We start from the raw sequence: 25,000 nt of genomic DNA, 5'->3' as shown, positions 1-25,000 counted from the left end.
AGTGATGAAAATTACAGTAAAAATCATAACAATAATGATAATAATGATTATCTTGAATATAAAAATAATGATGGTATTCAGAATTATAATGATAATGGTAATAGCAATCATAATGATGATATTGATAATTATTCTAATAATTATAATAATAATTATTATTCCAATTATAATGAAATTAATAACGATAGTGGTAATGATAATAATTATAATGATGATTATTATAGTGATAAAAATAATGATGATAATTATAATAGCAATAATCATAATAATGATGATAATAATAGTGATAATGATAATGCTGTAATAATTATAATAATGATAGTAATAATGATGATGATAATCATAATCATGATAATGATAATAATAATGGTGATAACGATGATAGTAATGATGAAAAATGTGATATTGATGATGCAATTGATAATAATAATAAAGACAACAATAATAGCAATAGTAATAATAATTATGCTAATAATTATGATGATGATAACAGTAGCAATAACAATATTAAGAACAATAATGATATTAATACTTACAATAGTAATGATGATGAAAATTATAACAATGATAATTGTAGAGAAAATTATGATAATAATTACATAGTGATACTTATAATAACAATAGCGAAAATTAGTAACGATAAAGATAATAGCATTGATGAGAATGATGATGAAAAACAACAAAAACAACAAAAAACATTTCCAACCTTAAACGAGCAGACAAAAACGCTTAACTTCTAATTCTCCATAGCGAACAAGAGAGAAAATCTAGCGACTTTTAACGTCAGCCACAGACAACCGAAAAAAAAGTGAAAAAAGAGAGAGAAAACGAAAGAAAAAGAAAAAGTCTGGTGTTGGCAACCTGATGGGTCACTATCGTTAGCGGAGGTTAAGTAGCGACGCCACAGTACACAAAACCGCTGAACTGAATACGCTCTGTTCAGCAGTTTTTCGCTTGGCTCCTGTGCCTGGATCTCCGCCAGGGATTTCCATGGAAGTGATATTTCTTGCTTTTTATTGTCTCATTTTATATATTGGCCTCGAGATATAGAAGAGAAAAAAATGGTATATTTATTTGTAGATATAATAATAAATCAAAGAGAGAAGAGCTAGCTTGCAAAAAGACAAGAAAAATATACGGCGTTGGTAATTATTCTTGACTTAATGTGCATGTTTATCAACCTATTTCTCTTCCTTTCTATATTTTGGCTTCTCTATTCCATTGCGATTATAATTTCGTGTAGATGTAATCATGTCTATCATCGTTAGTATTCTTTAAAAAAAAAAAAAAATCTTTTTTATTCTATTTTATGCATGTCTAAAGAATTTAAAAACCCCTTACGCTAGCATATCTCCTTTTTAAAATAAAAGTACAGGCCAAAGTACTCACAAAAGACTTACCATTTCCTCATAAAGCTACCCCCCCACCCCCTTCCTCCTCCTCCTCCAACGACATAAAAAAAAAAAAAAAAAAAAAAAAAAAAATCACTCTCGTAGCATCCTACCCCTTCGCCATCTTGAGCATCTAGTGCCTTAACAGAGCAGTCATCACCGTCACCACCAGCGGTTGACTCTTGTCCCACGTGCGACCGCGAGTTCGGTATTGACGTGAGTGGCGTTCGCGCAGACATCCCGGATGAGCTGTGGTGGAACGACTGGGAGGAATTACAACGCAGCAGACGGGACGCCCTCGCATACGGGTGCACCCACTACAAGAACGCCCGCGGCAAGTCCTTCTTCAAGCTGGTCAACAACCGGCGCTATCTCTACAACCTCTTGATTGACGACAAGCACAGGACTGTGTATTGCTACGTGCCCAAGGTGAGGCAAAGGGCCCGGTGTTCTGTTTATTTCTCTGTCTCTCTTCCTCTCTTCCTCTCTGTCTCTCTCTGACTGTCTCTGTGTCTCTCTGCCTCTCTGTCTATGAATGTATATATGTGTGTGTGTGTGTATATATATATATATATATACATATATGTGTGTATATATATATATGTATATATATATATATATATATATATATATATATATATATATATATATATATGTGTGTGTGTGTGTGTGTGTGTGTATGTGTGGTGTGTGTGTGTGCGTGCGTGTGTGGTGTACGTGTGCGTGCGCGTGTGTGTGTGTTGTGTGTGCGTGTGCGTGTGCGGGTGGTGTGTGTGCGTGTGCATATTATACATACACATATATATAATATATATATTTATATATATATATATATATATATATAGTACATATATATATATATATATACAGATATATTTATATATATAATATTATATATTTATATATATGTATATATCATACGTGTGTGTTTATGTTTGTGCGTGTGTGTGCGCGCGTGTGTGTGTGTGTTCGTGAAATAGCACACAGCTACAATAATAAAAGAATAATGAATGTGAATAATGAGGCTGTGTTTCTTTTGTGCTCACGCATTACAATATTTGTATCTTTGTTTGTATATATATATATATATATATATATATATATATATATATATATATATATATATATGTAGATATGTATGTTTGTACGTATATATATATATATTTATGTGTGTGTGTGTATATATATATATATATATATATATATATATATATATATATGTAAAAAATATATATATATATATATATATATATACAGAGAGAGAGATAAGAGAGACATACATATATGTATGTATGTATGTATATATATGTATATATATATATATATATATATCTATATATATATATATATATATATATATATATATATATATAGATAGAGAGATAGAGAGAGAGAGAGAGAGATATATATATATATATATATATATATATATATATATATATATATATATATATATATATATATATATATATATATATATATATATATATATATATGTATATCTCTCTCTCTCTCTCTCTCTCTCTCTCTCTCTCTCACACACACACACACACACACACACACACACACACACACACTCACACACACACACACACACACACACACACACACACACACACACACACACACAATCTCTCTCTCTCTCTCTCTCTCTCTCTCTCTCTCTCTCTCTCTCTCTCTCTCTCTCTCTCTCTCTCTCTCTCTCTCTCTCTCTCTCTCTCTCTCTCTCTCTCTCTCTCTTACTCCCCCTCTCCTTCTATCGTCCTGATAATTATCATTATGATTATCATTATCATAATCAAAATTGCATCGTCATTATTATAATTAATGGTGATAAAGATAATGGTGCTAATGATTATAGTAATGATACTAATGCTGATAAAATTATCATGATAATGATGATAACAATAAAAGTAATGATAATAATGATAATGATAACATTAGGGATAATAATGATAATAATAGATATCTTAATGATATTGGTGACAATGATAACAATAACGATGATAATAACAATAATAATTATGATGATAACGATGAAGATAATAGTTATAGTGAGGAATAATGATAATGATAATCTTATTGATTATGATGTTAATGTTTCTGATAATGAAAATAATGATGATTATGATTATAGTAATAATGATAATAATAATGATAATGATAATGGTAAGGATGATAATGGTAGCAATAATAGTGATGATAATGATAATAATGACATGATGATAACAATAATGATAATAATCATAACGTTAATAATAACAATGATAATGAAAACAAACGATAATGACCATAGCAGCAGCAACAGCGATGATCATAATAGCGAGACCAATAACAACAACAACAACAGTAATCATAATTATATCAGCAATAACAATAACAATAACAATGACACCGAAGACTCTCCAACAAGGACTCAGGTGTGGTAGGTCGTCCGCGACGGATGAAACATCGACTTTTCACGGGTGGTGGCGGGGAACATGGCGCCACAACACTGCAGAGGGGAGGAAGGGGAGGGAAGAAAGGAGGGAGGAAGGGAGGGAAGAGAGGAGGGAGGGAAGAGAGGAGGGAGGGTTGGAAGGAGGGGAGGGTTGGAAGGAGGGGAGGGAGGGTTGGAAGGGAGGGAAGAGAGGAGGGGAGGGAAGAAAGGGAGGGAGGGTTGGAAGAAAGGGAGGGAGGGAAGAGAGGAGGGGAGGGAGGGATGGAGGAAGGGGAGGGTTGGAAGGAGGGGAGGGAAGAAAGGAGGGGAGGGAGGGAGGAAGGGGAGGGAAGAAAGGAAGGGAGGGTTGGAAGGAGGGGAGGGAAGAAAGGAGGGAGGGTTGGGAGGAGGGGAGGGAGGGTTGGAAGGAGGGAGGGATGGAGGAAGGGAGGGAAGAAAGGAGGGGAGGGATGGAAGGAGGGGAGGGATGGAGGAAGGGGAGGGAAGAGAGGAGGGGAGGGAGGGAGGAAGGGGAGGGAAGAAAGGAGGGAGGGTTGGAAGTAGGGGAGGGAGGGAGGAAGGGGAGGGAAGAGAGGAGGGAGGGTTGGAAGGAGGGGAGGGAGGGAGAGAGGGGAGGGAGGGTTGGAAGGAAGGAGGGGAGGGATGGAGGAAGGGAGGGAAGAGAGGAGGGAGGGATGGAGGAAGGGGAGGGAGGGATGGAAGGAAGGGAGGGAAGAGAGGAGGGGAGGGATGGAAGGAGGGGAGGGATGGAGGAAGGGAGGGAAGAGAGGAGGGAGGGTTGGAAGGAGGGGAGGGAAGAGAGGAGGGGAGGGAGGGAGGAAGGGGAGGGGAGGGAGGGAGGAAGGGGAGGGAAGAAAGGAGGGAGGGTTGGAAGTAGGGGAGGGAGGGAGGAAGGGGAGGGAAGAAAGGAGGGAGGGTTGGAAGGAGGGGAGGGATGGAGGAAGAGAGGGAGGAAGGGGAGGGAGGTAGGAAGGGGAGGGAAGAAAGGAGGGAGGGTTGGGAGGAGGGGAGGGAGGGAGGAAGGGGAGCGAAGAAAGGAGGGAGGGTTGGAAGGAGGGGAGGAATGGAGGAAGGGGAGGGAAGAGAGGAGGGGAGGGAAGAAAGGAGGGAGGGTTGGAAGGAGGAAGGGAGGGAAGATGGAAAGGAGAAAGGAAGGGTGGGGGATGGCAGGAGGGAAAGAAAAATGGGAGAGAGAGAGAGAGATGGGAGGGAGGGAAGAAAGAAAAAAGGGAAGGACGGGAGGGAGAGAGGGAGGGACCAAAGAAAGAAGGGAAGGAAGGAAGGGTGAAAGGAAAAGAGGAGTGGAAGGAGAGAGAGAGGCAGAGGGGGATGGAGGGTGGAACAAAGGGAAGAAGGATAGAGGGAGAAAGGAAATGAAGGGAGGAGAAGAGGGAAACATGGAGAAATGGCAGGAAGAAGGGAGGGAAAGAGGAAAGGCGAAGGAGGGACAGAGAGAGGGAGACAATGAGTGGTTTGGTCTCCATCCGATGATCATGACCTGATCTGCCCTGGTTCGGCTGAGCAACTTCTGGCTGGAATGGATTTGATTGATGCTCCGGGAGGGTCGATTGGGGGTAGGTAAAGAGAATTTCTTTTTTATTAAGGGGAGGGAGGGAGGGGGGTGGGGAGATGGAGAGGGGTAATGGGGGTAGAGGGGTAGAGGGGGAGGGGGGGCAGGCAGGTGGCTGTCACGCGACTGACATCAGGTTATGGAACGATGGAAGGGTAGTATGCTTGTTTATTATGATTAGGCGCTGGAATCTTCCATAAGCCCATAACATTTATTGATGTTATTTTTTTGTGGGAAGGAAGGCCTAATATGATATACTAATATGAAAAAATTGTGTGATAACGGTTTTTTTAGTTCTTGTGAGTGATTTTATTTGGAAATGCGTTCATCAAAGATTCTGTTTAGGGAAGAGATTAAAGCAAATGGGGTTAAACATTTTGTGTAATGAACGAAAATATTGCATTCACTGCATAATTACGTGTAAATGGCTCCTAGCATGAAATTACTGGAAGATTTTGATCTTGCTCATAACATCATATGATATCAGTATAAAATGCATTTTACATAACCAAAAAAATCCTTTTGACTGCAATCTTTAGCCAAATCCAGGCTAAATTTGCTAAATTCCATCGTAATTTCAGGGATTACACAATAATAAACTATGTGTTGATAATTAAACCACAGTTCCCACTTCACAGTAAATAAGACTTTATTTAAGATGGATTCATGCAGTGAGGAATTGATGCGGAGGTTAGTTATACATCTATAGCAGTGCGTTGCTGCAGTGAAGAAGGTTTTTCTATCTAAAAAGCGTCAGCGAAGGAGCATCAACATTGCACAACAACCAAAGAAAAGGATTGCTTTAACCCAACGTCTATTCAACAAAGCGAAAATCTCTGCCTCGCGATTTCGTTGAAGGTCATAGTGTGCGGTGTGTGCGGAGATCTATATTGATTTTAGATTTCTGTGTTGATAGGTGCCTTTCTTGTAAGTGTTGTTTTTTATTATTTATTTATATTTCTTATGATTCATATCCCGTTTGCAATTTAGTTGTTATTATTATTTTTTTTGTACTCTTCTTTTTCACTTTTTCCACTCCTTTTTTTTTTTTTTTTTTTTTTTCATCGTTATGTTATCGCCCAATCGTCTTTCGTTCTCAATCTTAGACTTCACCGAATAGATTTTAGTTGGCTGATCATAATCATAATCATCTTATCCTCCTCCTCCTCCTCCTCCGTAAAGATACCTTCATCTCCCGCATCCGCAGGTCGCTTGTACCAACTGGAAGCGGATGATGATGATTCTCTCCGGCCGGACGAACAAAACCGACCCACTGACGATCCGCTCCTACGTCCCACACATCGAGGGAGTCCTGCCTCGACTCTCCTCGTCTCGGATGAGGGTCAGTGAGAGAGGGACGTCGAGGCTCTGTGCTCTTTGTGGGTCAAAGGTTAAAGAGGTTTAAGATAAGGGGAAGAAGGCGAGGTTCTGCAAGGTGCTGATGCTTGTGGTCCTTCTTCGTGTCTTTGGCTCGAGGGTTGGGAAAGATTGATGAGATGGGGAAGAGGTTCTGTCGAGGTTCTGTTTTCTTTGTGGGTTCATGGTTGAAAAGGTTCACGCTAAGGGAAAGAAAGTGAGGTTCCAGAATGCACGGACATTGATGGTCACCTCTCTCTCACTGGGTCAAAGTTAGAAGCTTGATGATATTAGGCCAAATAGTGAGTTGAAGGGAGAAATGGATGAGAATCAAGGGAAAATGGGCGCTCGTTTTCTATCCTCACAATGGGTCAAAGGTCAGATAAATAATAAAGGTGCAAAGATTGAATTGCAGGAAATGGACGATGCCCATACCCAATTCTCAACCTAGGTCAAAGGTTAACGGCAGCTGGCAAGTAATATATAAACTGAAGGGGTCAAGTAAGAAAAAGCTTATGTCGTGAGTGACTTGAGATTAAGAATAAGATAATGATACCAAGACCGTTTTCGCCCTGGTACCGTGTTAAACAAAAATGATTATGGGAATCAAAAGTGAATTGAGTAAAGAGGAATAACGGTTCAGGTTAAGTTGTGGACGCCCTGAGATTATGACATTCGGCAGAGCAGACATTATAGTGATCTTTCTCCTAGCGGGTCAAAGGTCATTAAAGTTGATGGTAAGAGGATTGAGAGTAAACAGAACAGTGATTGATTCTGCAAAATAAATAAAGGTGCAGGTTATGTTGTGGAAACCCTGGATATTATATATATATATATTTTATCAATAATACAGAGACAGTGAATTGAGGGGAAAAGATAGTGTAAATGTGTAAAGTAAGTTAAGGTTTGAGTTCATCTGCTGATTTTATTTTATTTCAAAACATTTTCGAAATATGTTCGAGTAAACTTTGTATGAGGGCAAAAATCCAGTGCAAGACTAGTAGAAATAAGAGTGTTTCGAGTCACTGGTATAATATCTTTTGTAAGATTCTAGTTAGAACATAAATATGAATGGTACTCTCTCACTTTCCATTTTATAACTTATACATATATTTGTAGATTTATTCATTCATTTATTCAGTCATAGCTTTTCCACGCTAATGTGCTCTGATTTTCGTGACAGCTAATGCCTTTGTCTAGTAAAAAAAATGCCATCCCTTGTAATGGCTTCCGATTCGCTTTCCAGAGCTCGATCCTTCACCACAAGCTTCGCACATACACCAAGTTCCTCTTCGTGCGGCACCCCGTGGAGCGCCTCGTCTCCGCCTACCGGAACAAGCTAGTCATCAACTCCACGTCGGCGGCCGACTTCAAGCGCAGGTACGGCGTCAAGATCCTGAAGAAGTACCGGAAGGGCGACGCCGTCCAGAACATCTCGAAGACGGGCCACGGCGTCACGTTCGCGGAGTTCGTGTCGTACCTGATCGAGAAGCGCCACGACAGCCCGCAGAGCATGAACGAGCACTGGGCGCCCTACGTGGACCTGTGCCACCCGTGCTCCATCAAGTACAACATCATCGGTAAGTACGAGACGCTGGAGGAGGACGCCGAGCACGTGCTTCGGAAGATCGGGGCGCCGCCCAAGCTGCACTTCCCGCCGCTGGTCACGTCGAAGACCGCGGCGCTCGTCGAGGCTCACATGAACACGCTCACGCCCGAGCTCAAGAAGAGGCTCTTCGACGCCTACCGCCTCGACTTCAAGCTCTTTGGATACGAGTATGTGAAGCAGAAGGAGTACGTGACTCAAGCAAATGGTAGTTAGTGTTTGTGGATATCTGAATGCGTTTTATTCTGAAGTGAAATTGTATTTGCGGATGAAAGCCGGTGCGTTGCGAAAGCTGATTATAGTTCTTTCTAGAAAGATATATACACACAGATGATTATTCCTGGATATCGCAGTGCCATTTTTGCTAGTAGGGAATACAGATGCGAATTCAGTTCCTCTGCCGGTTTTCTAGTTTACACAAGTGGCGTCAGCAGCACTACTTCGCCTGATTCATTTAAAAAAAAAAATCTTATACCCAATGCCAGGGAATTTGACATCAGTTACGAAACATGGCATGTGAAACGATTATGAAATCCATCTGTGTGATGTTGCAAATCGAGATAAAGATGGCAATACTAGTTCATTTTGGTGTTGACACAGGATGGGGAAACTAACAATCGTTTGGTGCAGAATTGTATTCCTTGTATGAAGAAGGATTCTGAAGTGTATGTATGACTAGATGTCATGCCCTTTAAAAAATGCTTGTGACATGAAATGCAACGGCAGTTTGAACCCTTCGAAGAATTCTGATCATCTGGTGATTGCATTAAACTGCCAGGTTATTATTCGTGAAAAAAACTAATCCTTTGTTTCCTATCTTGGAAATTAAGTTTAGCCGCAACATGACGGAATCTTATTCAATGATGCCCCAAGCTAAACTCTACATCGAGCCGAGAGCATTAAAAGGATACGACAACGTTATTCAATGGCAGAATTTGCCCCATGATCTAAGCTCTGAAAGACTGTTTATTGTGTAAGTGTAAGAGTAATTGTGTGCAGACAGTGAAGCTCTAGGAGAAGTTTGAAAAAAAAAGAAAACTCGAAAATCTTCTCATGCAACTGTAGTAACTTGGAGATGCTAAAGTTATCCTTTTTCGGTGATTTTTTGTCCTTATTTGGCAACGATTTTCACGAAGGTTTAGAGAAAATACAGTGTATTGTATCTGATATAAGCATCTTCCGCTGTCAGGTACCATTCTATCAAAATTGAAAGAGAATGGAACAAAAAAAAAGTTTGAGTCCTTAACGACACGCGGTACAAAACACATATACGGGTGCAGAATATTCACACTTGTGGAGTTCTGATTTGTTATATCTTTCATAAAGCAATAATTGACAATGGAGTGTGTTGAGTGTTACCGCTGCCAGAGACTGTATGTGTTTTAAGATGATATGTATTTTTAATCTCGACGATACCAAGATGAAAACCCTAAGAGGAAAAAACTTTGAAGATAGGTTTTGAAGACAGGATTCTATACCGAGCCATTCCTAACAGGTTCTCTTAGAATGAGTCCGCTTTATTTGCGTTTCTATGATTTATCGAGAATCATTGTGTATAATGAAACAAAAACATGCGTTCATATATTACACTTTCGAAAGTGCATATCTTACAAATGATCAAATTGGTTTATATACCAGCTCCCTTTGCAGATGGACCACTTACGAATGTCTGTCACATCCACGTTTCAAAATGATCAATGACTAAATACGAGCTTATTTAACTCTTTGCTTACTTGTCTGTGTGAACTCGATCCGTTCAAGCATCTATTGGTGGGCTTGTCTATTCACTCAAGCATTTAGTTTTAATCGTTTGCTTAATATCCATGATATATAACGAATGAACACAGGGTTGAGGGCAGTCGATGTAATCTGTGATAAATGCGTGACTTAATTAATGAGGTGATGATAGTTCTATAAATTTCTTGTAAAAAAGAAAAGAAAATGTCCGTGCGAAAAAAAATAATAATTTGGTGTTGTATCTTTGTAACAGTGTCCCACTCTCAACAATACAATAGGAAATTTATACAGGTAACAGGTACAGAGAAATTAATTAAAAATGATCTCTCCTTGTCAACACTAAAAGCATAGGAGTAACGCTTAAAAAATAATAACAATATTACAGAGACTTCACTGGCATCCATGCTGACCAGCTTTATCTGAAACATTTATAGTCATGTGTAAATTACATTTTCGTTAAATAAATAGTGTTTCTATAAAACAGTTTTAACGGAAATTGATTATCAAAAAGATGAGAAACCAAGTATACAACTATTTCTGCTTGCTCTTTTATATTTTTTTGTTTTCAAATAATACGATTTATATTTACAAGAAACTGTAAATATCTTGAATTGGGAAGAAATCTGAAGCGAATTTTTGTAGAAGACATTTTTTTAAGAATCACTGTTCGACCATACACGAATGTTTTAACACAGTACTTCAACAAGAATCAAAAAGCATTTTGTAACTCAAATCAACAACCTCCGTTTGGAAAATATATCCCGAAAAGCAACTAATATAAATACATCTTATGTTCAACTGCAACCATCACTTAATATAATTTCATAAACGTGCAAACATTTAAGGATCAACTTATACTGTGGAAAACTGCCTAATAAAACACTTATGAGATCTTGTATAGTCCAAGTACACGAAGAAAATGCTTGAAGGTTTAATCCCATTACGGAAAATAACTTATCTAATAGGGTCAAACAGATAAAAAAAAAAAAAAAAAAAAAAAAAAAAAAGGACATTCTTACATCTTTTGGGAAGTACTTCACATGAACATAACTATATTAGACAGTTTTAGGTTATGTGGTCGTCGATATTAACAAAAAATAGAATGCATTTTTATGAATAAGTAACGAACTGTACTTGAAAGACTTTCAGTATTCCATACTAGATCTTGAGTGAAATTAAATCTTAGATAAATGAGTAATATACATGCAATAACCAAGCCGTATTAAAGATGATGTATACAATTTCTTCAAATTTGAATAAAGAACATCATTCATCATACGCGCTGAATTGCAATTAAAGGAATTTAGATATTCCATTCAGTATCAGGAACAGATGTCCGTTTTTGCTCCCACTCGCCGGGAAAAATAAGTCAGAGTGATGCACATATCGTATGAAAATGGCGTTTCCATCTTAATGCTTAAACAGAATATTGCTATATTGATATAACAAAGCTGGCTGAGTAATACGACTAAGTAAAAATAATCAGATAATCTGTAAAGTTACACAAATTAAAAGATATTGAAAACAGTAGTAGTAAATGATAAATAAGATTTTTGTGCGGCAATATCTTAATCGACTAATAAAATTCATATGTACGTCATTGAAGAAACTGATTCAAATTATATAAATCATTATTACACCCCCACCAAAAAAAAAAAAAAAAAATCACAAGAATAAAATGTAACAAGTAAACAGCAAAAATATTCTTCAATCGAGGCAAAACTAGCGAGGTTTCTTCATTTCAATTTTGCTTCCCATCTCTAAGTTACAACCAACAAAGCATTTGCAGTAATAAAGAGTGAGACGTACATATTACATTGGAAGTGGAAAGCTAATGTTTTTGTAATTAGAGGAAAACGAAACTTATTATTTTGGACAGAATTATCCATACATTCCATTTACCATGCATGGAAATCATCATTATGAAATTAGCGTTGAACAGATTCTAACACTGAGGCCATTTGAGGTTGTAATATGTTATTATAAACGTGACTTCACAAGCAGCAAATTTGGCAGACAACGATTCCACTGTAAGTTACTACCAAAAACATGTCATAACTCACAAGTTACATGCTCTGGACAACACCAAGAATTAACGGTTGTCATGAAAGTGACCCAAAACAAAGCAGACAAGTGACGGATGTGATGCGCAATATATCGTAGCTGCCTAATGCCTTCTCCCCTTTTATTCTATATGTATCTCCTCGTCAATAATTTCATAAAATGTCGTACTTCTAAACGTAGCAACAAAGGGACCAAAATATATTACTCACCAAACAATTCGATGTCTTCCTCAGCATAGAATTCTTCTCGTTCTCTTTTCATAAGTAACGGCACGGCGCTTAGGTAACCAAAAATGAATAAAATGTCCGCGATTCCTTTCGATATGAATATTTTCAAGTTCGTAACCTTATTGTAAAATATTGCAAGATGAAGAAAAAAAGTGACATACAAAAACCGTTACCTGACTTATTTCTGAACGAGGTGCCAGATGTCGCAATTAACGGCCTAAACGATGGAGAAATAAAGAAAGAAAACAAGCACGAATAAAGTATTTAAAACGTATTTTCAAGGTCATTGTTGTATCAGTGAAGATTAAGTATGATATATCAAGTATTTCATAAAGAATGATATCGAGAATATACGCATAGGAAAGAGTAAAAATGTGAAATACATTAAGTCAAAATGTGATCAAGTACAGTGATTTTTCTGTATTTCATTATATAGTAATGAATTGCTATCTAAATATGAATGGTTCTCTTGTCTCGGGAAACACTCAATGTTGCATTCTAAACATCTATCCAAGATTGAATCCAAGGTATCAAGACATCAGCAATAAAATGCAATCCATAGAAAACATTTCTGCTCTGTGCATTTCATTACAGTGCTTTCCCTGTCGGTATTTACAGGGAAACAATCTGAAGGAAAACAGATTTATTTTCGTGTATTATTTAAACATAAAGTGATGATTGTCAAGTTCGCCTCACCAACATTGCAAGAATATAAAGAACTGATATACCCTTATCTCTTACACGCCAATTTGGCGGATGTATCTGATGTTCACAACAGCATTTGATGGATATGGCTGAAAGGCCCCATAAGTAGAGGCTAAAGAACGCTGTACTAACTTACGGCTCAAGCAATACTACTAAATGAATAGTTAAAGCTGACCCAGTGCAACAGCTCTATATATTTGATCGTTCCATGCAATTGCTTGCGAGTGTCTGTGGATGTTCTCTGGATGTTCAGGTTCGTGTGATCAAGAGCGCCAGCTGATGTTGCGTGAGAATGCGGGTTGTTTATTGTTGTTATTATTATTCTATTACTTATTTTTGCTCCTTTTTAGGAAACGAATGTTGTACTGATGTATAAGACTCATTTAATTGATAGTTGCATATGCATGGGAGTGCCAGGTGATGTTATCCACGATCCGCTATACCGTTCTGTGAGACTGCCAGTCAACGCATTAGTATGTGCCTCCTGGCGTGTGTGAGTGGATCAGGTGGTAAGCCTTAAGAGTGCTGAGGTTTAAGGATGTCAGCTGAAGTTTTATAAAACACCAGCATTTGAAAAAAAGCAATGCTGTTCGATTAAGAATAGAAAAATATATATATATATAATATAAAAATCAATGTTGATCAAGACAGCCTTCGGGGGCTTGTGGAATTCCTTCAACTGGGAGAGTTTGTTTGTTCTGCAAAAGGGATCAAATGTCCTTCAAACTCTCCACTCTCCAAACTATAACATCAATTCGCAACACCTCTGACAAACTCCCGAATCTGCCTTTGTAACCTACTGCTCTAGTTGATCTTCCATAATTATAGTTTCAGATGATCTTTCAGACATATTTCCAGACATTAAGCCCAATAGTTCCAAACGATGGTCTTATGATAATAAATAGTTCCAGTTAAGGTTCACTGAACAATAGAATGGTAAGCATTAGTTCCAGATAATTCTTTAAGTACGTAATAATTCCAGATGAACTATCAGCAATAGTGTCAGATGATTATTTTTAAGCAGTAGTTTCGACGATAATCTTTAAGATAATAGTTCCGACTTACGACTGTTAAGCCCTAGTTTAAGAGGTCGGCAGTCTTTAAACAATATTACCCTGCAAGAGTTCATAAGCAATAGCACCACACAATGGTCCATAAACAATAGATCCATCTTATCTTCCGCAGGCAGTAGTTAAACCTAGTGGTCCATGTTCTAACAGCTCTTTTAGTGGGGGGGCTTTCTCAGTGGGGTGATATCCGCTGACAGCTCGTTCTGCTATCGCCTCCAGTGATATTGACATGCTGACAGCGGCATAGGAGAGAGATGCTGTGTCCTTTCCTTGTTTTATGAGATCTTGAGAAGATTCCTCCAAGACTGTCGACAGAAAAGACATTGTGAGCTTAGAAATTAAATGCAAGAGGTAATTACTGCCTTACCTCTTGGCTAATGTAGACACAAATACACAAATACATGCACATAAACACACATACACACACACACGCACGCACACACACACACACACACACACACACACACACACACACACACACACACACACACACACACACACACACACACACACACACACACATGCTAATAATTTCTTGGTTCCAACTCGTAAATTGTTCCTGACGAAGGCAACTGCTCCCTTCTCGCGGCATACTGCTTGATGCCCGTTGTGAACGATGCCCCTCGCCGAGACTACAGGCTACAGAAAAGCAAAAGCATAAAGCTCTAGGTGATAGTAGGTAACCACACCATCTACCAGGTAAGGAGTCGGGGGAATTATCTCTTTCTGAGCCCCAAGTGAAGACATATCGTGTGGGAGATAGGTCGCAAGACAACGTTAATTAATGTGGCTGCTGCACTGCACTTCATCGAGAACCATCTGTGATAATAATGTGTGCTCATTCTACAACTCGATGATAAATGAAGTTGTATCATAGAGGAAATTGTTAAACAGTGTCTTAGGGTTCACAAGAATGACGTGAAGCCCCTTCTGTGTTTTGACCATAATTATAATCCTGTGCAGTGTATAATATCTCGGTGACATATTCTTCTATCGACCTTTTCACAGTGTTAATCTTTTTTAATCATATGTATTTGATAATCGGATTAAATTTACTCCCCCCCCCCCCTGCTCCCGAGGATGAAGAATCTACATTCTATTTTTTTTCTCTTTCGCAGAATCTGTTTTCTCCTTTCTCTCTCTCTCTCTCTCTCTCTCTCTCTCTCTCTCTCTCTCTCTCTCTCTCTCTCTCTCTCTCTCTCTTTCTCTCTCTCTCTCTCTCTCTCTCTCTCTCTCTCTCTCTCTCTCTCTCTCTCTCTCTCTCTCTCTCTCTTCCTCTCTCTCTCTCTCTCTCTCTCTCTCTCTTTTTTTTTTTTTCTCTCTCTCTCTCTCTCAAAGATTATTGAATGTACAGGTTTATTTCCATCTCCTATAACAGAATGGCTTATGGATACTTTTAAAATTTTACTCAACCATTAACAGACATCTCTTCGTGTATGATAAGATGTCTGCTTCTCTGTCCCCGTTTTCCCTTTTCTTCTCAGTTTAGCAAGACAGATATTCAAATAACGTAAATCTATGAATCTAGCCGATAAGGAAAAATAAATAACATAACAAGCACATTGTTCTGGGTGGATGAAGAATTGTAAACACAGAATTTCGCCGCCATTTTGCGCGGGAAACGGTGGGTTTAAGAATGGCTATCTTCCTGGTGTGACTTAGGTTAGACTAATTAACGCACAAAAGAATTCGCTCAACTGTAATATAGACATAAAGTATGCCTTTCCATATGAGGACAACATATGTAGCCTTATGCTTTGCTTATAAGCAACTGTATTTCTCTTTCAAGCAGATTTTTTTTTTTCATATTGGTATAATAAAGAGAACTAAGCCAGTGACGTCAGTTATTATCCTTCTTTTGTAATTAGTTTTAGTGCATATTGTAATGACTTTGAAAGAAGAATCCTTTACGAAAGAAAAGCAATGTGTAACTTGAAGAGATAACAATGCGTTTGTCTTGTTGTTTCAGTTGTTGGGTGTTATGAATGTCATTTTCAATGTTATGGTTATTTATGTTAAAAAAATGAAATTCATCAAATCGATGTTTGCAAAATTGAATCAGCTGTTCCTTCCCTGGGAGATAAATGAAGCCATGTGTAAATATTCTTTCTCTCTTAGTATATAATTTTTTTGTGTGTATTTTGTAATAAAGTGATAAGGACGCATTTTATCATAAGCTCATTTGTTGGCAAAGAGGATTCCACTTTGTTAATTGATATGCAGTGACTTTATACATGAATCTTTATTTATACAATGACTATGTCAAGCCATATTGAGGTTTCTCAAAACAGTGTATTTTGAGGCATGTATATGTATAGATATATATTCTATATAAGATTCCTATGGTGATAGCCAAATATTTCAAAATCGTCCCGATATATCTCAATGAGGGAACGTTGCTGCTCTTCCGAAAGCATGTCGAAGTGGGATTCAACAAAGGCCGTGGTCTTTGAGGGAATGATTTCAGGAAAGTGGAGGGACGGAGGCGCTCCCACTTTTCTTAATATGTACTCTGCGTCGTCGGCCAGGGTTTCATACTTCCCTACGATCTGGTACCTGGAAATAGAGATTAATACGGTAACCGATGGCAAGGGCTAATAAGGATCCTCGAGGGCTGTTTGTCTTTCTGATATTATTGTCTTTCTGAAATTTGTTTTACAGTTTTTTTTTATTTATTTCTTTTTTTCTTTTTTTATATATCAGTAAGGCAAAAGTAAACTAGTGATCAAAGGGAGAAGATACCTGCCGTTTAATACTAAAATAAATAAAGACTGCAAGTACGAACCTGACAGAGCAAGGATGGCACATATCCGACACTGGCGCCCAGTGCTCGTTAAGCTGACTACGTTTGGTGTCGATTAAATAGGACACGAACTCCGAGAACTTGACACCATCGCCCGTGGCAGGGACGTCGGCAGGGCTAATCCCCTGCCGGTATTTCCTTATGATTTTGACGCCAAAGCGCTTTTTAAAATAGGCAGAGGAGGTATAGTTTTTCTGGAACTTGTTCCTAAAGGCTGAGAGGACTCGCTCAATAGGGTGACGGACAAACAGAAACTTGGTATAGGTTTGCAAGCGATGGCGTATGGCGTCAGGCTGGAAAGGTATTCGAAAGCACATATTAGAATCTGCATGCTTAATCACATACCAAATGCAGGTGTTTTAATCGTATATTAAAATTCATATACTCTAATCTCATAATATATATATATATATATATATATATATATATATATATATATATATATACATATATAATATATATATACAATATATAGATATATATATATATATATATATATATATATATATATATATATATATATATATATATATATACATATGCATTAAGCACAAATCAGAATCTATGTTTTAATCGCATATTAAATATGTTCATATTTACGAAATCATTGATGACTGTGAGATATATAAGCAGTACATTCAGATTTCCAATATCATTTATGACTATAAGATAAAAAGTGAAAATATAAGAATAGACATGTAAAAAATACATCAGTTAATACAAGGATATTGAGTGACAAATCATTTTCAAAATCAGATACAAAAAATAAGTAACACGAAAAAAAACGAAGAAAAAAGGAATGACTTGCAACAGTTGTAATTAAAAAACGTGAAAGTAAAAAAGACGATACATGTGAGTGTGTGTGTGTATGTGTGTGTGTGTGTGTGTGTGTGTGTGTAATATATGTATGTGTGTGTATGTGTATATGTATACGTATGTGTATATGTATATGTATGTGTGTGTGTGTATATATATATATATATATATATATATATATATATATATATATATATATATATATTATGTATATATGTATATGAATATATATGTATATATATATATATATATATATATATATATATATATATATATATATATATATATATATCAATGCTTGAATGTCGTCTGTCTCTCTGTTTATGTCTTTCTCTCTGTCTTTTTGTCTGTCTGACTGTATGTATGTTTGTATGTATATATGCATGTATGTTTGTATGTATGTACGTATGTATGTATGTATGTATATATATATTTATATATATATATATATATATATATATATATATATATATATATATATATATGTATGTATGCATGTATGTATGAATATATGTATACAAGTATGTATGTCTGAATGCATATATGTATGTCCGTATGTACGTATGTATGTATGTATGTATGTATTTATGTATTGCTGTGTGTATACATGTATGCATGTATGTATGTATGTACGTATGTGTGTACTGTGTATCGAGTGTGTGTGTGTGTCTGCGTGTATGTCTCCGTGTGTGTTTGCACCTGTATCCATCTCCATCAGTGCTGCTCCTCCGTGTACCACTTACCTCTAAGTGGCTAAGCTTTGTGAAGACATTCACCCTGTGGACACTGTCCGAGCGAATAGACAGAGGGGAGGTTTCGTTCGTCCTGCCTGTGAGAATGAGCATGACTCGCTTCCAGTTGGTGCACGCCACCTGGGGGGCAGATGGGGAGCGGATGAGCTATCGAACGCATGATTAGGAGGCTGGATAATCGAAAATATGAGGGATTATGAGGATAAAGATGTTAAAGAGAGGAATTAGAGGAAAAGGTAAAAGCAAAATGATATGGATAAAGATAGTGAGAATAAGGATTGAAGTAGAGATAATGGGGATTAGATCAGTTGAGAAATATAAGCAAGAACAAATATAATAGTTGTGTTGATGATAAGGCGCTAAATAATTCATAAGAACAATGATACTCATAATAAAACATGGAATTGACAGCAGTTAAAATACAAAACACCAAGTATGATTAATTACTAGAATAACGAAAATTAAAAAAGAAATGTTCACTGGACCAGTACATATGACATCAGTTTAGTAGAACCAGTATTAAAAAAAAAACAAATTAGTGAGTTAAACAAGCAAGCAAATCAATATAAGAGAAGAAAAAAATCAAATCACCTTAGGCACGTAGCAGTATAAGACGCGGTTCTTGTCGTCCACTATAAGGTTGTTAAGCTTCCTCGGCTTGGACACCAGTTCTTCGATGAGCGGGTCGAAGGACTGCGAAGAAGAAGAGGAGGAGGAGGAGGAGGAAGAGGAAGAAGAGGAGGAAATACCACCGCCTTCATCCCCCCCGGAACCCGCAGCCCCCTCCCCCCCTAGCCCTCCTGCTCCTCCTCTTTCTTCTCCTTTTCTTCCTTCGCAAGCAGATTCCACTTCCTCCCTCCGGTGGGACATTGTTTCCGAGACGTGCGTCCAGGCGGGGTCTTCTGTGGGGGGAGAAAGACGGGGGGGGGGGGGGTTAGTTGTGTTTCGTGCGATGGTGGAGAGAGGATGGAGGTGTGGGAGGCACACACACACACACACACACACACACACACACACACACACACACACACACACACACACACACACACACACACACACACATACACACAGACATACACACACACACACACACACACACACACACACACATATACATAGCAACATATTTATGCACATACACAACTATATAAACATTAATAACGACACTAACAAACACAAATAGACGGAGGGATTGTGAGAGAGAGAGGGAGATAGGAAGGGAGAAAGGATGGAAGGGAGGGAGGGATAGAGGAAGGGAGAGGGAGGGAGGGAGGGAGGGAGGGAGGGAGGGAGAAGGGAGGGAGGGAGGGAGGGAGGGAGGGAGGGAGGGAGGGAGGGAGGGAGGGAGGGAGGGAGGGAGGGAGGGAGAAAGGGAGGGAAGGAAAGAGGGAAGGAGAGAGGGAGGGAAAAAGAGAAGAAGGGAGGGAGAGAAAAGAGAGAGAGGTAGAGAAGGAGGGAGGGAGAGGAAGAGGAAGGGAGAGAGGGAGGGAGGGATAGAGGGAGGGTGAGAAGGAGGAAGGGAGGAGGGGAGGGAGTAGGGAGGGAGGGAGAGAAGAAGGGAGGGAGGGAAGGAGAGAAGAAAGGAGGGAGGGAGGGAGGGAGGGTGAACAAGAGAGAAGAATGGCGGGAGGTAGAGAAGGATGGAGGGTAATATCAAAGAAGGGAGGGAGGGAGGGAGGGAGGGAGGGAGAGAGAGAGAGAGAGAGAGAGAGAGAGAGAGAGAGAGAGAGAGAGAGAGAGAGAGAGAGAGAGAGAGAGAGAGAGAGAGGGGGGGGGGGAGGAAAGCAGGGAGGCAGGAAGGGGAAGGAGCGAAAGGGAGGAAAGGAAGGGGAAGAGTAAGAAGGAAGGGAGGGGGAAGGAAGGAGAGAGGAAGGGGAGAGAGCATAGAGCAGATACTGTGATTGCATGTGTGTGTTAAAGAGAGTGAGTGAGTAAGCCAGTAATACGTAAGTGAGTGAATGAGTGATTGAGGAAATAAGTGAGTAAATCAATGAATGAGTGAGTGAATATGTGAGTGCATTAATTAATGAGTGAGTGAGTGAATATGTGAGTGCATTAATTAATGAGTGAGTGAGTGAACTAGTTAGTGAAGTAACGACCGTGATGTGCCTATTATCTAGTGAGCTACATAAGTAAGTCAGCATGAGTTGAGTGAGTTAAAAGAGTAGAGAGTGAGAGTATGAGAGTGAAGAGTGAGAGTGATGAGAGAGGAGAGAGAGAGAGAGTAGACAGAGAGAGAGAGAGAGTTTACTAGAGAGAGCGAGAGAGAGAGAGAGAGAGAAGAGGAAAAGAGCGACGGAGAGAGAGAGGTTAAGAGAGAGAGAGAAGGAGAAAGAGAGTCGGAGGGAGGGAGGGAGTCAGAGGATGAGGATGGAGGAGAGGGAGAGGGGCGGAGGAGAAAGGAGAAGAGAGAGATGAGGATGTAAAGGAGAGAGAGAGTAGAGGAGAGGAGAGAGAGTGGAGAGAGAGAGGAGATGAGATTCATTGAGAGAGTGAAGGAAGAGAGATGCGGAGAGAGAGGAGGAGGGGGAGTCAGAGGGCAGAGGGGAGAGCGCGAGGGAGAGGCGCGAAGAAGAGAGAAGGAGAATGGAGAAGGGAAGATAAGAGAGAGAGAGAAGGAGAGTAGGAGAGAGAGAGAGAGACGTGAGAGAGAGAGAAGAGAGATGATAGAGGAAGTGAGCGCGAACGAGAGAGAGATGAGAGAGAGCTGAGCGAGAAGAGAGGGGGGAGGGGTCGAGGGGTGGAGGAGAGGGAGGATGGGGGTTGCGATTATGGAGAGAGGAGGAGCGGTAAGAGCATTAGAGAGAGAGAGAGAGAGAGAGAGAGATGAGAGAGAGAGAGAAGAGAGAGCGAGGGAGAGGATGATGAGAGAGAGAGCACCGGAGGAGAGATGATGAGAGAGCATGGAGAGAGAGAGAGGGTGTCAGAGCTGAGGATGGAGAGGGAGAGGGAGAGGGATGAGGGCGTAGGGAGGGGGAGGAGGGGGCGGAGGTGAGAAGGAGACAGGAGAGGAGAATCGGCTAGAAGGAGAAAGGAGATGCGAGGAGAGAGAGTAGAGAGTGAGAGAGATGACTGCAGTGAGACGACGGATGAAGAGAGAGGCATGAGTTGAGAAGAGAGAGAAGAATAGGACGAGAAGAGAGGCTTGGAGATGCCGGGACTGACGAGAGATAGTAGAGAGGAGGCTCGCGAGAAAAGAAGAAGGAAGGAGACGAGGAGGAGAGAGAAGAATATTTATTTGAATTTGTTTTTTGAAGGAAAGAGAGAGAGAGAAAGAAAGAGAGAGAGAGACGGAGAGAGAGATAATAAGACCAACACACAGAAAGACAAACGAACGGCCGGACAGAGAGACAGACAGACAAACAGAGAAACAGACAACAAGCATATTCACACGTGCGCAGACAGACAGCCAGACAGACAGCCAGACAGACAGACAGACTGGCCGACCCACAAAAAAGCAAGAAACAGCGACACACACCCAGTCACGTGCACATGTACTCAACACGATTACACCCTCCTCACCAAAATAACATTCTCCCTAACCATTTCACAAATAATAACAGAAGAACAAAGAGATAACGACGATCCTGGCGCATTAAGAAGACATGAAGTGAAAAAAAAACAAAAAAAACATAATCAGTATCTTGGCATTTCTAAGACGGACGCCATGTTGCATAAGATGATTAAATTTCTTTTGCATAAATCTACGTCATTCAATCAGGCTCCTCGGTATTTGTCGGTATTATGTTTCCCTTCCCGATTTCCACATGAGACGCCAAGGGTATTTCTTCTTTGTCTTTGCTTATTCTTCGTCGATCTGTCTCTCTCTCTCTCTCTCTGTCTCTGTCTCTGTCTCTGTTTCTGTCTCTCTGTCTCTGTATCTGTATCTGTATCTGTCTCTCTGTCTCTGTCTCTGTCTCTGTCTCTCTCTGTCACTGTCTCTGTCTCTCTGTCTCTTTGTCTCTGTCTCTGTCTCTGTCTCTCTGTATCTCTGTCTCTGTCTCTGTCTCTTTGTCTCTCTGTCTCTGTATCTCTGTATCTCTGTCTCTCTGTCTCTGTCTCTGTATCGATGTCTCTTTGTCTCTCTCTCTCTGTCTCTCTGTCTCTGTCTCTGTCACTGTCTTTGTCACTGTATCTCTGTCTCTTTGTCTCTCTGTCTCTCTGTCTCTGTCTCTGTATCTCTGTCTCTTTGTCTCTCTGTCTCTCTGTCTCTGTCTCTGTATCTCTGTCTCTTTGTCTCTGTCTCTGTCTCTCTCTCTCTCTCTCTGGCTCGCTGTCTACATAATACTAAGCTGTGAAGGTGCTGTGTATATATATAATATATATATATATATATATATATATATATATATATATATATAATATATATATATATATATATATACTATACATATATATACATACATACATTCATACATATTATAGGTATATTTATATATATCTATATAGTTTATTATTGATACATATATATACATATATATACATACATAATTACATACATATATTATATATATCTATATTTATATATATATATATATATATATATATATAAATTATAATAGTATTACATCTATTATACACACACACACACACACACACACACACACACACACACACACACACACACACACACACACACACACACACACACACTCACACACACACACAACCTATATATAGATATATATATTGTGTTGTGCTGAGGTGTGATGTGTGTGTGACTGCGATGTGTGTTTTTGTGTGTGTGTGTGTGTTGGGTGTGTGTGTGTGTGTGTTTTGTGTGTGTGTGTGTGTATTTATATAATATAAAAATTATACCTCCTCTCATTCTATCTCTCTCTCTCTCTCTCCCTCTCCCTCCCCCCAAATTCGCCCTCTATGCTCCCACTCCCCTCCTCTTCCATCTCCCCTCTCCTTTCCCTTTCCCCCTTCCACTACCCATACCCCTCCTCCCCCCCTCCCCCTCTCAACTCTCGATCCCTCTCCCTCTCCCTCTCCATCCCTCCTTCCCTCTCCCTCTTCCCTCTCTCCTCTACCCTCCCCCTCCCCCTCCCCCTCTTCTACTACCCTCCCCCTCCCCCTCTTCTACTACCCTCCCCCTCTCCCTCTTCCTCCCCTCCCCCTCCCCCTCTCCCTCCCCCTCCCCCTCCCCCTCCCCCTCTCCCTCTCCCTCTCCCCCTCCCCTGACCCACCACCCTCACCACTTACCTTGAACCAGCGAGGCCTGAGACGCTCTCTGCTCGACGAGGTGGTCTGTCACCAAGAACCACTTCACGGAGGCGATGCAGGTAAACACCGTCACGCCGTCAAGGGCAGCGCACATAACCCACGACTCTTTTATCCGATACATTTATCCGATTAACTCAGGACTGCAACGCCAGCAAAACTGTTAAGAAGAAAAGGGGAGGGAGTAAGATGGATGAAGTCAGTGACTGAGTTCAGGATGAAGTCAGATGATGAATGAAACACCCTGATTATATGATAGTCTGATGAATGATAAGTCTGAATTGATTGAAGTCAGATGATTGAAGTCGATGGAATGAAGTTGAAGAGAATGATGTCTGTTGATTGAAGTCAGATGAATTAGAATCAGATGAAGTCAGCTGAAGTCAGAAGTCAATGAATGAAGTCAGATGAATGAAGTCAATGATGAATCAATAAAGTCAATAATGACAATGATTGTGGGCAGATGAATGAAGTCAGATGAATGAAGTCAGATGATTGAAGTCAGATGATTGAAGTCAGATGATTGAAGTCAGATGAATGAAGTCAGATGATTGAAGTCAGATGATTGAAGTCAGATGAATGAAGTCAGATGATTGAAGTCAGATGAATGAAGTCAGATGATTGAAGTCAGATGAATGAAGTCAGAGGACATTTCCGATTTCCGAAAGAGAATCGAGAAGTCAGATGAAGTTTTAGAAAACAATGAGAGCAATGGGGGGGGGGTGAAGTCAGGGGAGATTTCAGATTTTTTAAAAGGGGAGGAAATGAAGTTTCGGTTCTTATAATGAAAGAATAAATGATGGAGGAGGGTGGAGTATCAGTTCAATGTGAAATATTTAGATGAGGCTTCAGTTAAAAGTGAGATTCGGAGAAAGAAAATTAAAGTTTTAGCAAAGAGGGGAAAGGTATTGAGGATTTAATAAAAAAAAAAAAACGAGTCAAATTATCTTCCTACCAAAAGGAAGGGAGGGAGGAGGGGGAGGAGAAGGAAAGTCAGACGAAGTTCTGTAAAAAAAAAAAAAAAAACGAGGGGATTCATTGGCCTTCTGAACAACACTTGTTTGTGGCGGAAACTCGTGATTTGATCCCCCTCTCTCTCCCTTCCCCCCCCCCCCCTTTCCTCCTTCCCCCACAAGCGTTCATCAAATAAACACGTGGAAGCATTAATACAGTGGGACACATATAACTAGATCTCTTGAACGGATGTATGAACGTTAACACATACGCAATTGTGCGC

At 39.6% G+C, this 25,000-nt stretch overlaps 2 protein-coding genes across 2 annotated transcripts in view; one reads left to right on the top strand and one right to left on the bottom strand.

The window, feature by feature from the left end:
- The window catches only part of LOC122248650 (carbohydrate sulfotransferase 11), an 18,987-nt gene extending 4,300 nt beyond the window's left edge, over positions 1-14,687 (top strand). Inside the window, exons 2-4 of the mRNA XM_043008792.2 lie at positions 1,540-1,820; positions 6,609-6,743; positions 8,004-14,687. Coding sequence (XP_042864726.1) covers positions 1,540-1,820; positions 6,609-6,743; positions 8,004-8,579 — 992 coding nt within the window. The 3' untranslated portion in view covers positions 8,580-14,687. The remainder of the gene's footprint in view (positions 1-1,539; positions 1,821-6,608; positions 6,744-8,003) is intronic.
- A 1,705-nt stretch (positions 14,688-16,392) lies between these two features.
- On the bottom strand, positions 16,393-23,887 carry LOC122248649 (carbohydrate sulfotransferase 11). Its single transcript, XM_086551037.1, has 5 exons — positions 23,746-23,887; positions 19,129-19,439; positions 18,529-18,657; positions 16,952-17,262; positions 16,393-16,722 (listed from the first exon to the last, which is right to left on the bottom strand). The coding sequence occupies exons 1-5, from the start codon at positions 23,885-23,887 to the stop codon at positions 16,494-16,496; spliced, it is 1,122 nt and encodes a 373-aa protein (XP_086407163.1). The 3' UTR covers positions 16,393-16,493.
- Positions 23,888-25,000: the final 1,113 nt, after the last annotated feature.

This window comes from Penaeus japonicus, unplaced genomic scaffold (genome assembly GCF_977035675.1).
Source record: "Penaeus japonicus unplaced genomic scaffold, GWHDUDI00000001_assembly GWHDUDI00000024, whole genome shotgun sequence".
Classification (NCBI taxonomy): domain Eukaryota; kingdom Metazoa; phylum Arthropoda; class Malacostraca; order Decapoda; family Penaeidae; genus Penaeus; species Penaeus japonicus.
Note: the sequence above shows the minus strand (reverse complement) of the source record. Positions and strands in the feature narration are given on the sequence as shown.